At 31.0% G+C, this 13,602-nt stretch overlaps 2 protein-coding genes across 5 annotated transcripts in view; one reads left to right on the top strand and one right to left on the bottom strand.

Moving 5' to 3' along the window:
- LOC111706758 (uncharacterized) overlaps window positions 1-5,978 on the bottom strand; it is a 44,782-nt gene extending 38,804 nt beyond the window's left edge. The window contains exons 1-2 of the mRNA XM_023479687.1: window positions 5,384-5,978; window positions 4,989-5,124 (exon numbers count right to left, since the gene is read on the bottom strand). Coding sequence (XP_023335455.1) covers window positions 4,989-5,124; window positions 5,384-5,516 — 269 coding nt within the window. The 5' untranslated portion in view covers window positions 5,517-5,978. The remainder of the gene's footprint in view (window positions 1-4,988; window positions 5,125-5,383) is intronic.
- Window positions 5,979-7,790: 1,812 nt separating this feature from the next.
- LOC111706766 (spore wall protein 2) lies at window positions 7,791-10,709 on the top strand. 4 transcript variants are annotated; one of them, XM_023479700.1, is made up of 4 exons: window positions 7,791-7,890; window positions 8,543-8,583; window positions 9,370-10,420; window positions 10,617-10,709. In XM_023479700.1, exons 1-4 carry the CDS (start codon window positions 7,830-7,832, stop codon window positions 10,673-10,675), a joined length of 1,212 nt encoding a protein of 403 aa, XP_023335468.1. In that variant the 5' UTR covers window positions 7,791-7,829; the 3' UTR covers window positions 10,676-10,709. The 4 variants fall into 4 exon arrangements, with proteins under 4 accessions (XP_023335468.1, XP_023335471.1, XP_023335470.1 ...); XM_023479703.1 differs by having other exon boundaries at window positions 9,370-10,434; window positions 10,617-10,700; XM_023479702.1 differs by having other exon boundaries at window positions 9,370-10,430; window positions 10,617-10,700.
- The last annotated feature ends 2,893 nt before the right edge of the window (window positions 10,710-13,602 follow it).

The raw sequence follows: 13,602 nt of genomic DNA on the forward strand, positions 1-13,602 counted from the left end.
TTTACAGACAGAAAGTGGGAGAACTGAAGTTTACAGATAGAAAGTAGAAGTACTGAAGTTTACAGACAGAAAGTAGGAGAACTGAAGTTTACAGATAGAAAGTAGAAAAACTGAAGTTTACAAATAGAAATTAGGAGAACTGTAAGTTTCCAGATAGAAAGTAGGACAGAACTGTATTTTACAGATAGAACGTAGAAGAACTAGAGTTTACAGAAAGAAAGTATAGAAGAACTGGAGTTTACAGATAGAACGTAGAAAAACTGGAGTTTACAGATAGAACGTAGAAGAACTGGAGTTTACAGATAGAACGTAGAAAAACTGGAGTTTACAGATATAAAGTATAGGAGAACTGAAGTTCACTGATAGAAATTAGGAGAATTGGTGTTTACAGATAAAAAGTAGAAGAACTTTGCTTTTACAGATAGAAATAAGAAAAACGGGAGCTTACAGATAAAAAGTAAGAGAACTAGATTTTACAGATCGAAATTAGGAGAACTAGAGTTTGTGAACTTATACTTTTTAAACAAATAAGAAAAGAAACTTACTGCTTTTTGTTCAACTTTTAGGAGAGTGGGGGGCGATTATGGACCCCCTGAGATAATGGTTTGATCCGCCCCTGTGAATGGTAAAATAAACGCTTCGTACGATATTCAATGATTGGTTATTTTCTATATTATATGATCGTTAATTATAATTAAAAATAAGAATAGTATAATTTAATAAATAATCGATGATAATAAAATGGATGTTTTCACTAGACCCTCCCGGCTTACCCTAGTACGACCAAACAAAGGTAAGCAATAGAGCTGTTCAAAATAAAATGTACCGTACTATGAGGTGTACAGTTAGATTTTGGCATCATTCTTATCGTGTATTTTCTTTTAGATAATATAGGATTTTTGGATTTTAGGAGGTCTTACAAAATTTTATAAAATCTACCGTAGTTCGTAATTTTATTTTCCAATAAATGACTTGTATGTACAGAGTACATAACGGTATTTTACAACTTACTTTACTTAAAACTGTATAGTGTGCATAGCAGAGGAATGTGCCATCCAGGCTTCATTTTCCGCTCAAACANACCCTTTCATTTCCTTTAAGCACAGAAAATCATTCCAGTTAGACTTTTATAGATCTGTCTGTTTTGCATAAACCGAACATAAAATTACCATAGTTCAAAAATATTTTGACAAGGAAAATGTATTCATAACTGTAAAATCTAAAAATATATATTTGCCGAAAAATGTAAATATCTTTGTCACGTACAACATTGCTGTAAAATGAGATTTATTCAGGCAAGAAACAGAATTTGTAAACTTTTACATCAAAGTCATAGTCTTTACAGAAAGAACATAGTTAAGAATACACCCCGAACCCCCATATCTTTGTTTACATAACAAGTGTACTGCAGTTTCTAATAGCACCACAGACTACATAGACTGCTTATCTCCTTTCACAGAGTGGGCTACGACCTACGTAGGCCTAAGTTGACCCGGCACGACATGTTACGTTTTTACGATAGGTTTCAGAGTGCCATCTCACGGCTACTTGTTGAACATAACACCCATAAAGGGGTTAAGTTAAGTTAAGGTTAAGTTTTGCAACTTTTAAAGAAATACTCCAATTTTAAATATGAAACATAACATTTATTAATTGAGTCTTCTTTTTTTTGAAGATTTTGTGTGTCGTATCCAAAGGATCCTTAAATATCCCTGATTGGTCGTGTACAGTACTTGTACACAATAGAACATGCTGTGGAAAATATTGCATATTTTAGCTGATAATTGATCTTTGTAACTCTCTATCTCTGAATAGCAATATAAAATAAATTCCGCCTGAGTCAAAGAATTATAATGCAAAGAGAGTTATTTCAGAGCTGAACGCATTTTTTGTACTGCAGTGTACTTTCTCCGGGCTGTAAAGTAAACACAAGACGAATGTCACAACCTGACCATGGGATCCATTTTTCACATATCAATGAAATATTCTGGTCTAAAGGAAACTATTATGTGAATTATCAAAATTTAAAAATCCACTTATTCTAGATCAAACAATGGTTTAAAGGTAAATAGGATATGATATTTAAAATGACGCCCACAGCACGGTTCCTTTAAAAAATCAAGGGTTATACTGTATAAATAAGACAAGAAAGCCAAAAGGCAAAACATATGGCTAAAACGAATAAGAAACTATTCATTACATAAATTGATTTAGTTTATTTTTGTTAAACCTTATTCTAAAAATCAATAAGTAATTATGCAATGAACAAAAAAATATGTTGTTTATTTCAGCGACACTTCTGCAGAAACTAGAGGCAGGGAGAAGACACAGTAGTAACGCTAAACTATCAACAGAACCAAAACGATCAATGATCGAAATGGTTCCAAGCCTCATGGAGATCAGGAAATTTAGCGCACCAACCCCAGCCCCAACACCTTGGCCGTGACCCTTGAATAGCCCCTGGCTGTTAGAATTGTAAAATACCCCTTTAGGGGTAAAAACGTTGAGCACCAACTGATTATTCGCAACAGCCTTAATTTTTTTCTAATCCGTACATTGAAGACCTTTGATATTTCAAATTATTAATTATACTGTAAAACAAATATAGTTTAATTCAGAGGTTTAAACCATCGGAAAGATGAAAAGACGTAAGTTAGAACTTAAGCCAAGTAATTAATTGCTTACAAAATTTTGTTTTATTTTCCATCTACAAGAGTAGTTTATGTAAGAACCTAAATATTTCAATGTATGCCCATTACTTATAAGATATTTGTGTGTACTGTGTAGACTTAGATTGTAGAAAAAGAAAATTCTGAATACAAGATGCCATTTGTATATGTAAATATTTAAAATTTCTTAAGAACAGAATAGACAAGCTGCAACGAATATCCCAAACTATACTTTCTTTTTTTTGGTTGGATTGTCCATACAAAGCCAGAAAATTGCAACATTCAACTCGGATCGTAAAAAATCAATTTAATTCCAAATAAATCATTCGGATATTACAAGAAATAATCATCGATAATTTTTCGACGCATTCGCGAAATATGATTTTAAAAAAATATTATGAAATGTTAACTATATATGAATGCGTCGAAAAATAATCGATGTTTAATGGTTGTCATATCTGAATGATTTTTTTGGAATTAAATTGATTATTTTACGATCCGAGTTGAATGTTGCAACTTTTTTAATCTGTATGGACGCTAGTTCTTCATCATGAGTCGTTTTTAACAATTTTCTCCTTAAAGACACAACAGACAGAAGTAAGAATAGTAGCGATCAAAAGCGCTTTTTTGCCGTAAGCTTATACCCCCGTTTTACTTTACGCGAACACTCCCTTTAAATATATATGTTTGATAATTGCATGGATCAAACCGCTAGAAAAAATATGTTGACATCAATATTTAAGTAAAGATGTCTTCTTTATTATGCTAAAATGTGAATAAATTGCTTTAAAACTGTTTTTCTGCAATGATTGCCAGAAATGAAATAATAAAAATGTTTAGCTAGTTGGAATTAGTAATAGGTATTTATAATCATGTGACCTTGATTTCTATAGGCATTTCTAAATATAGTACATATACAAATTCATGAACATTTTTTTTATTTTTGAGTAACTTTTAAGATTGTCAAAAATGAAGAAATTTGAATCCTAAATGGAAAACACAACATTTAATGTACTATAGCACAATGTAGATTGTAGATATGTATTCCATACCTTCTTTAAGTTATGTAAATGTAACTAAAATATATTGATACCTATCATTTTCTTAAATATACTAATTACAATAATTACTTTGTCCTTTTGTATAATTTGTATAATATGTATATTTTAAAGATAATTCCGAACATAATCAAACAATAAAGCTATTATGGTGTTTTAGTATAAAGATCATTAAATTATTTAACAAATAATTGAAAAACGAAAACAAATTCTTATTTAGTTTTTAATCATATTAAAGAATATGGATCTGAGTAGTTAGTATTTTCATTAAACAGGGTTTCCCTAATAACTACAAGATAAATGAATCTGAGTAGTTAGTATTTTCATTAAATAGGGTTTCCCTAATAACTACAAGATAAATGAATCTGAGTAGTTTTCTCATAATTTAAATGTATATATCACACCGACTTTAATCCAGCTACAAATTGTACACTAGATCATAAAATGAAAAAAAAGCATCTTAAAACGTTGAATTCTATTAGTAATAGATAATAATTGTTCTCAGATGTTTTTGAGAGATCGAACATAACGTTTGGATTTTTTCCCCAATATGGTGTTAAAGTATGAATGAAGAATGAAGAATTTATTAAAATTTTATAAAATTTACATTCATGGATTATTGATTATACTATATCAACCACCCTACCCATAAATTAAAGGGCAAGTTCACAAATCTATATCTTAAATCAGAATTCATGAAAAATTAAGTAAAATAAAGATGCATATTTTATTTATATTAGAAACTACAGGGTAAATTGTGTTGATCAAAGCTATGGTATTTTCTATGGAGGAAGGGGGGGCGTCCGGTTAGAATTTCTGCGGGCGTGAAATTAGTGATATATTGCTTTGCGCAGGTGAAAATTATTTCTATAATTATTGGTTCACATAACCAAAAAAAAGTACGAATACTTGTTGAGTTAGAAATTTCGAAAAATTTCACAATAAATTTTGATGTGTACAATTATTAAAAACGGAACAATTGTCATCTTTGTTCTTTCTAAACCTTACAGGTATAACCGTTTGCTAAAGCACTTTTTAATATTAAAAAATCGATTGTTATGCCGTGATAAAAACCTGTTTTTTAAAGAATTTTATCGAAGGATTTTATTAAAGATTTTTTTGAGCAGTGTCAAAGTTCTATGTATCTTTCAATGTCTAAAATTGTCATTTTTATTAGGTCGAGTACAGCGATCTGTAGGTTTTTAGACTGTAATCAAAAGTCTTTGAAACAAACTAACACTAAGTTGACAGTTTAATTTACCTTTGAGTTGAACCAAATTGTTCAAAAGTTGGAGTTTGAGTATTATCCTCGGCTAATCCTTTCCTACTAATCTTCTCATTTTCAACATTTATTCTCCTCACATCTTCAGTGTTTGATGTTCTATTTCTTCCATTTTCTAAAGAAAATCTAGTCTAATATTTGTTTTAGTTTCCTTAAAAGTACAGGGTTACCCATATATTGTGGGTAACACTGTTTAATTTTAAAAGTTTAATTTTTTCAGTCTAAAGAACGCATAATAAGTGCCCCCTCCCCTTCTTTTCAAAGTATTTAAAGTAAACATGCGCTGCATATTATTTGTATTCGTAAATTTTTCTAGATACTTTTTTCTATTAATTTTGTTGCAAGCAGTTATATTTTCTGTAAGATAAAATTACCTTTACTTTTTCTCGGAGGTTTAACGCTTGATTTTGATTTATTTTTCACAATTATATCATTTTCCGTAACCGAGTTGATATATTTTTCCTGAATGAGAATTCCGTTTTCACTGTACAACCAGGATTTAGGCATTTTATCTTATTTTTTCCTAAGTTTTTTCAGAAATATTGCCTCTAAAACGATAAGATCACCTGTTTTGTAAATTTGTTCGTTCACTGTTCAAACGTTTAAGTAAGTTTCAACTGCTTGAATTTCAATCAAATGTGTCACTATTTCACCAAATCTAAACTTTGTATAAACCTTATTTAGCTGAATTTTATGAGTTTTATATCGGACGGTTTAAGGGATAATGATCCGAATATGGGTTTAGGAGTAGGATTCAGCACAGAATCTACAAGCGGTTCATCTTATACAAATCTACAGTCAAGGAAAATACAACGCCAAGAAACAACACTCTAGTAAATTATGTGTAAACGATTTTATCAACATTTCTATAGTTTTACTTTAATGAATGGAATAAAGAATTAGAATAATTTTTCTGTTGAATATTTTCCCGGACTGTTTGTCCAAAAAGGCACTCCCCCAAGCTTAAACAATTTATCACAAGGCCCCGAATATAATCATGAATAATTAGAAGACAAACAGGGTATAGGACCCTGTATTTGATTTAAATATAGAAAGGGGGGGCGATGGAGTTACACCCCTTCCACATCCACACCACACCATCCATTCATTAGGGTCTTTTAGAAGCCGATTTTTTCCAGAGAGTTCGATCAATTTTATCAATTGAATTTTTTAAAATATTTTTTAGTTTATGCTTTTACAGACAATATCGTCATTAATTTTGAATAATTTAAAAAAGAAAATAGTTTATTAAAAAGAGGTTTGAACTATTATATATTTTTCACGCCAAGCTAATGTATTTTGCACGTAAGATTCACATCTTATCTATTTTTAATAATAACTCCTTTTATAAAATGCAAATATGTAACTGGATAAAATTGCTTTATCATACGTTAAATTAAAAACTAGATGAGCTACTAGTTCACAAAGTGAAACCAGTAATATCGCATAAATCTATAAGGAGTCTAGATTATAGCAATTACTTTTAAGAGTTTACGGAAAGAGAAGGGAACATTTCCCGGCGGTACGTTTGACCCCAAACGTTGGCGTAGACCCGTCCCCCCCCCCTCCCTCCCTCCCTCGTTGGAATTGTTTGAAAAAGACTTTAAAGACATCAAAAGAAAAACGAGTATTCAACAGATTGCAGAATTGATAAAAATTATATTGGAAGATCAAATCATCGAATTCAGATATTAAGTGCAAAAAATAAGAAAACAATTCTAATAGATAATATATAGAAAAGATATCAGAGAATCTAGTGCAATTTTATGATGAATACACTGTGATTGAAAGGTTGCAAGCTCTCAAGCAAAAATCGAGGAGAAGTCAATTACTTCTTAAAAACCAAAGCTAACAACTAGTGCTTTATAGTGATAAAACGTACATGTATAGATATTCACTAAAGCATAAGTGGCTGAGTTACAGCGGTAAGCCCAAGAAGATCTGCGACACTTCAAAGTTGACCCTGTCTTAATAATTGATGAAGCTTTTTACAAGAACGCTAACTAGGGTTCAAGGATTCCTTCTTGCGTCCCTGCAATAAACACCGACCGACCTTTTGGCCAGCCTGTACGGCTGTAACCTACCGTATACATAAACACAATATTTTTATGCTATGTACAAATCCTAGTATGAAGGCGTAATTTTGACGTTCATTTTTCAACATTTAAAAGTAGCCGAGTCATTTGTAATGCTTTCAATAAACTTAAATTTAAAAAATCCCAACCTCAGAATTATAAGGATTGCGGATCCTTTCCTTTGAAAATCGTCATTGTTAATAATTCTTAAATTTTCGCCGATTTTCTATTTAAACTGCACAGGCGCATTTAAAAAAATATGTACACATTTATTTCTGGTTAAGATTTTCAATTGCGACGGTCCATAAACCTTCCCCCGTCATGTGGGTTTCCGTAACAATTTTGGGCCCAATCGTTTCCTTTCAGACGTTTTGACGCTTATTGGATACAAATGGACAAACAAGCAAAGTATCTAAAAAGATAAAATATGGTAGGGTATATGACGGTCAAAATGCATGTTGATGTTAAAAAAAAAATACATAAAGAGGGACATAAAGTATCCTTAAATCTTGTTCATTGTAAATTACATTATTATATTCATTGATACCGGTGCCTCAAAAAGTTAAAATAATTATTTCAAATTAATTTTTAATTTTTTATATCTTTCTAACGTTCTTTGTCTAGTTTGAATTTGGTAAAATTTTTATATAAAATCCAGAATTTCTATAATAAGTTTACAAAATTCTAATCACTAGCCTAGAAATTCTTGGTCTAATTATTATAGTATTCTCTTATTTCTTGTAACATGCAGAACTACCTACTTGGCTTAGTGATTCTACTTCACAGTTTACACATTGTACATTCAGGAGAGTTTTTTTATTTTTAACATCTCATGTTAAAGAGTTTTCATATTTTCATCTCAGCTTAAAAAGTTTTATTTAATGCACATCAGCTTAGAAAGGATTAAAATCTCAGCTTACAGAGTTTTCATTTAATATATATCAGCTGAGAAAGAATTTTTATTTTGATTATCTTCTTAGAGAGTTTTTATTGCAAACATTTCGCTCAGCTTAAGACAGATTTATAATTGTAACTCAGCTTAACGAGGGTTTTTATTTTGAATCTCTTCTAAAAAAAATTTTAATTAATGCATCTCCGCTTAGAGAGTTATTTATTCATAAATATGAGCCTAAATAGTTTATTAACTTAAATCAGCATAAAGATGGTTTATTTGTGAAAACAATTGTATCTATCCAACCTCTATGAAAACTACGCCTCTCTAGCTACTCCACCTCAGCATGCAGATGGGGGTTAGAAAAACTAAGTTTTACTTTGTAAAAACCTTTTTTGAATAAGCATGTCATTAGAGTTCGAATAAAAGCCACCATTAATGCTTCCCTGATATGCCAAATAAAAAAATAGTTTTGATAGTTCAATTTCTGTCAATTGTAAATTGAAATGAATTTTTTTTGACTCGAATTATTTAATAAAATAAAACAACTCGTTCTACACCTCCAGAAAGGCAATTCTTCGTTGCCAAAATAAATGGAGAACATCAGGAACACCTTTTTGATAAAACCTAATTATACATTTTTTATCAATGCAATAATTTATTTGCAATTCCTCAAAATTCTATACAACATGATTATTGAAAGAAAAGTTAAACATTTTACTGGATTACTATTTGTTTTAAGAATCTGTTGTTTAAAGATTATAAATGGTTCGTTATTAAGAGATATAGCATTCTGGCTCCTTTATTTTGATTTTTAAATGGATTTTTTCGCGACGCCACTAAATTTTTTTAAAAGAAATTTTTTCAGGGATCAAAATTTCTACTTCTAACCCCGGTTGTTTTAGGATTTAGTAGTAATCATTAAAAATGTTTTCCACGCAATTTCTCGATTCTCACCAAAGAAATTTTTTGTAAATCGCCCCTGGTTTGTTAGAAATTAATTTGTTTTTAAAGTTGTGTCCTTTGCTTATTAAACAATGTGTGAATCGTTGTCAGATTAGATTGTAAAATATCTAATTTTAATGATTTATATAATTAAACATAAAGAAATGCAAATATCCTAATGATTGATAAGAAGTAATAAAGTTAATGTCTCCTGTTACTAGAGCAAAATCCGAAACTTAATAATCCTCAAAATTCACTTCTTCTTTAAGATTTAACATACCATAATTTTTGTTTCAAAACATCATTTTTCTTTCCTACAAAAATCAAAATAAACGTTGTAAAACAAGTCTTTTGCCTAAAAGACTAAATATTCAGCATTGGGCAATATAGGAGTTTTATTTTTTTTTATTTTCGTCTGTGTTTCTGTGTCAAAAATGTGTTAGTTTAGCTATTAGAAGTAGACCTTAATGATTCAGCTGGATATGCGAAGCTTGATGAAGGAAAGAATGACGATTCTCGTGGATATGGTCAGACTAATGATGCTTTAGGAAAGGAACAAGAAGGAAATCGTAGTGTCACAGAAGGTCTTGAAGAAACTGATTCTGTTACAGAGGGTCCTGAAGGAAATTATACTGTTACAGAAGGTATTGCAGGAACTGAATCTGTTACAGAGGGTCTTGAAGGTAGAGACACTGTTACAGAGAATATTGATGGAAATTATACTGTTGCAAAGGGTCCTGAAGGAAGTGATACTGTTACAGAGGGGCCTGAAGGAAATGATACTGTAACTTATGGTCCTGACGGAAGTGACGCCATCTCTGAGGGTCCTGAAGGAAGTAATACTGTTTCTGAGGGTACAGGAGGAAATGATACTATTACTGAGGGTACTGAAGGAAGTGACACTGTTTCTGAGGGTCCTGAAGGAAGTGATAGTGTTACTGAGGGTACAGGAGGAAGTAATACTATCTCTGAGGGTCCTGAAGGTAGTGATACTATTACTGAGGGTCCTGATGCATCTATGAGTAGTAACACAACAGGAAGTACTGAGGGTAGTAACTCAACAGAAAGTTCTTATACCGGAAGAAATGCAACAGGAAGTGCAGATGGGCAGCAGATGGAAAGCAGTAATGCAACAGGAAGTGCAGATGGGCAGCCAATGAAAAGCAGTAATGCAACAGGAAGTGCAGATGGACAGCCAATTGAGAAAGGAGTTGGTACTAATACAACCGAGAGTGTTGATGGTGGTGCATATCCTGGGGATAATGCAACAGCACTTGAGGAAGGTAACACTGGGATTGGTAATAATACGGAGACTGATACTGAAGAAACTGAAGACGGTGGTGAGGAGGAAGATGCTGAAAGTGAAGATGAAGAGGATGAAGAGGTTGATGGCGAAGATAATGAAGAAGAGGAAAGTGATGATGAAGCAGATGGTTCTGAAACAGGAGGAGAAGATGAAGCAGATGCTGCAGAACAAAAAGGATATGCTGGCAGTGAAGGGGAGACATAGTTAGTAAATACATTTTCTAAAATATTTTCAAATTATCTTTAAACCGTTTATAACTTTCAATTAATACTTTTTTAACTTTTTAACAAACTACAAACACAGTGATACTTTAGGTTATCAAATTAAAATACAATTATTATAGGCGTAAATTGATAAATCATGTAGACATAAATTTATTATCTGTCTAGATGGTGATGATTACAATGATGTGGCATACGTGTTTGTTGACAGTATTGTTGTAAAATAAAATAAAAATATCAATAAAAACCATATATAAGATTTATAGTGTGTTAATGTAAAAATATCTTTTATAGAAAAGCATCTAGTACAAGAAAGTTTTTACCTGATTACATATATGAATTAAAAAGCTCGAATATTCCGAAGTCTCAAGTAAAATCAAAGGGTTTGGATTCCTGAGACTTTTTGATTTATAAGAATTCTTAAGAATTCAAAAATTCTTAAGAAAGAACTAAATTTTGGAAGGAAAAAATTAGAATTTTGAACAAGAAATTTTGATTTGCTTAGCATATGTTACCTCTAGGACATGGATTTCCTAAAAAAAATTAAACCAGCCGTTTTGCTAGCTATAGCTAACATATATATATATATATATATGAGCGAGGAGATTTTTATTTAAAATGGTGGCTGACTATAAAGTCTTGCATGATAAAAATTGCAGGAATCAAAGCTTTGAAGAAAATACAGAGTGTCCCACGGAAAGTTGGTGAAAATCTTTGAATGTCTTCTTCCATATATTGTATAAAATATTTAAAACTTTTTGGAGTTTATTTCATTGAAAAAAATCTTTTGCTCAATATATTTTACTTAATGAAATAAATTTTGCAATAATATATGATACTATTAATATTTTTTTTTCTTCTCTTCGTTATTAACCAACTTAAAAATTTATGAAAGAAGACATTTTAAATTATTCACCAACTGCCATGTTTTGTGGGATACACTGTTTATATGCCCTAAAAAAAAGTCCCTAGACTCGGAAAATTTTAGATGAAAAAGGGTTTATAACCTTAATATATATAACCTTAATATATATAACCTTAATATATATAACCTTAATATATATAACCTTAATGATGATCAATAGTTTTTCTTTAAATTGCCTAAAACCGTATTATGCTTGTTTTTAAAATTTTCTCTAATATTTACCCTATTTATTTCTGAAATTATTTTGTCCATTATTACTAATTAAGTCAAATATGTTCATCGGACCAGATCGGATTCTAGTCCGAAAATAATAATAATAATAATAATAATAACGAATTTGCAAAAAGTCTTGATGTCAGTTTTTTCTTCAATGTAAAAAGTTTTAAAACGATGATTTCAAAAGATAGAACTGTATACAGCAACAATTCTGTACACAACTTGAACAGAGATTGGGAAAAAATTGTTGTTTTGGTTCAAAATGTTTTAAAAAGTAAAAAATATTTTTAAAAAGTCATTATAATATTTTCAAAAAGTTCCCCGTGGCTCAAAACATAACTCACCCCCTACAATTAAGTGTTATCAAGAGCTAATTATAAGAAATATAAATCTATAATCTTTAATCACAATGTTGATTGGATTTTTCAAAAAGGATTAGAAATCATAGAAAATTCTAAATATAAAAATAAATTGATTCGAAAATTAATCTTTAACGATTAGTTTGTTTAAGCCCTACTTTGCTATAGAACCAAAGCTAGAAATAGAAAGTTTTAAGAATGGATGTTAGGATGTTTTCCCCCCGATGCGATGAGGNCCCCCCCCCCCCCTCCAAATGTATGATGGATTTGACTTTTATCTATATACCACACTGCATTTCCACCAGACAAAATTATACCTCCTTTTTTAACTAAAAGGGCAGTTAAACTTCCTTGTAAGATCATTTATTTCTCTAAAAGGAAGTTTGGAGAATTTTACTTACAGTACACGAAAACTGCATAAGTACACTGCTTACTGTTCCTATAAAAGGAAGGAAAAGTATATTCCTATAAGGTAGAAAGGTATAATATGACAGTACAAGATAAACTGCATAAAGTACACTGCTTACCAATCCTATAAAAGGACTATAGATGTAAATAGCCCCAAAAACAAAATTTTTTACACCAATATATATAAAAGGAAGGAAAAGTATATTTATATAGGTTAGAAGGGTAATGTGACAGTACAAGATAAACTGCATAAAGTACACTGCTTACCAATCCTATAAAAGGAAGGAAAAGAATATTCCTATAAGGTAGAGGGGTAATGTGACAGTACACGATAAACTGCATAAAGTGCACTGCTTACCAATCCTATAAAAGGATGGAAAAGTATATTTATATAAGGTAAAAGGGTAATATGACAGTACACGATAAACTGCATAAAGTACACTGCTCACCAATCCTATAAAAGGATGGAAAAGTATATTTATATTAGGTAAAAGGGTAATGTGACAGTACACAATAAACTGCATAAAGTACACTGCTTACCAATCCTATAAATGGAAGGGAAAGTACAGGGTGTCCCACATCATATTAGACCGAGAACGGGTCTAAATTACGATTTTCGGGACTAATCAGAAAATTTAATTAGAATTTATCATTTTGAAAAATAATATAAGGCTTATATAAGAATTTTCTTGCGGAAAATGATAAGTTTTTCGAGTATTAAAGATTTATTTTGTCGTTAAAGATTGAAGATAATCTAATATGATATGGGACGCTCTGTATGTTCTTATAAGGTAGAAGGGTAATGTGACAGTATATTTTTGAACTTTCAACGATTTACGAAAGCGTAAATTTGCAGTGTACATTGTACAGTAAATTGTGTAAACAGGATATAAACACATAAACAATATCAAAATATTTGCAAAATTAAGGAATTAAGATTTCTTTGTGCATATATGTTTGCTGCAGAGTTAGCAACCCCTTTCACCAACATCCTTAATGCCTGCCTGGAGTCTGGAAACCATCTTGTAACCTGGAAGTTTGAGTGTACAACCCCTGTGCCCAAAGTTCAGAACGATCTTATGCACTAGTAATTTTGACAAACTTTTTGAAAGGTTCCAAAAAAATGGATTCTAGAAGATATTTCTGCCAAACAGACCTTGCACAGTCTACAAACCCAAAGGGAACTGGGACTGATCATCTCATGGTTGCCCTGGTGGATAGGATCCTGAAGCGCCTGGACCAGAAC

Source organism: Eurytemora carolleeae, unplaced genomic scaffold (genome assembly GCF_000591075.1).
Source record: "Eurytemora carolleeae unplaced genomic scaffold, Eaff_2.0 scaffold655, whole genome shotgun sequence".
Lineage (NCBI taxonomy): Eukaryota > Metazoa > Arthropoda > Copepoda > Calanoida > Temoridae > Eurytemora > Eurytemora carolleeae.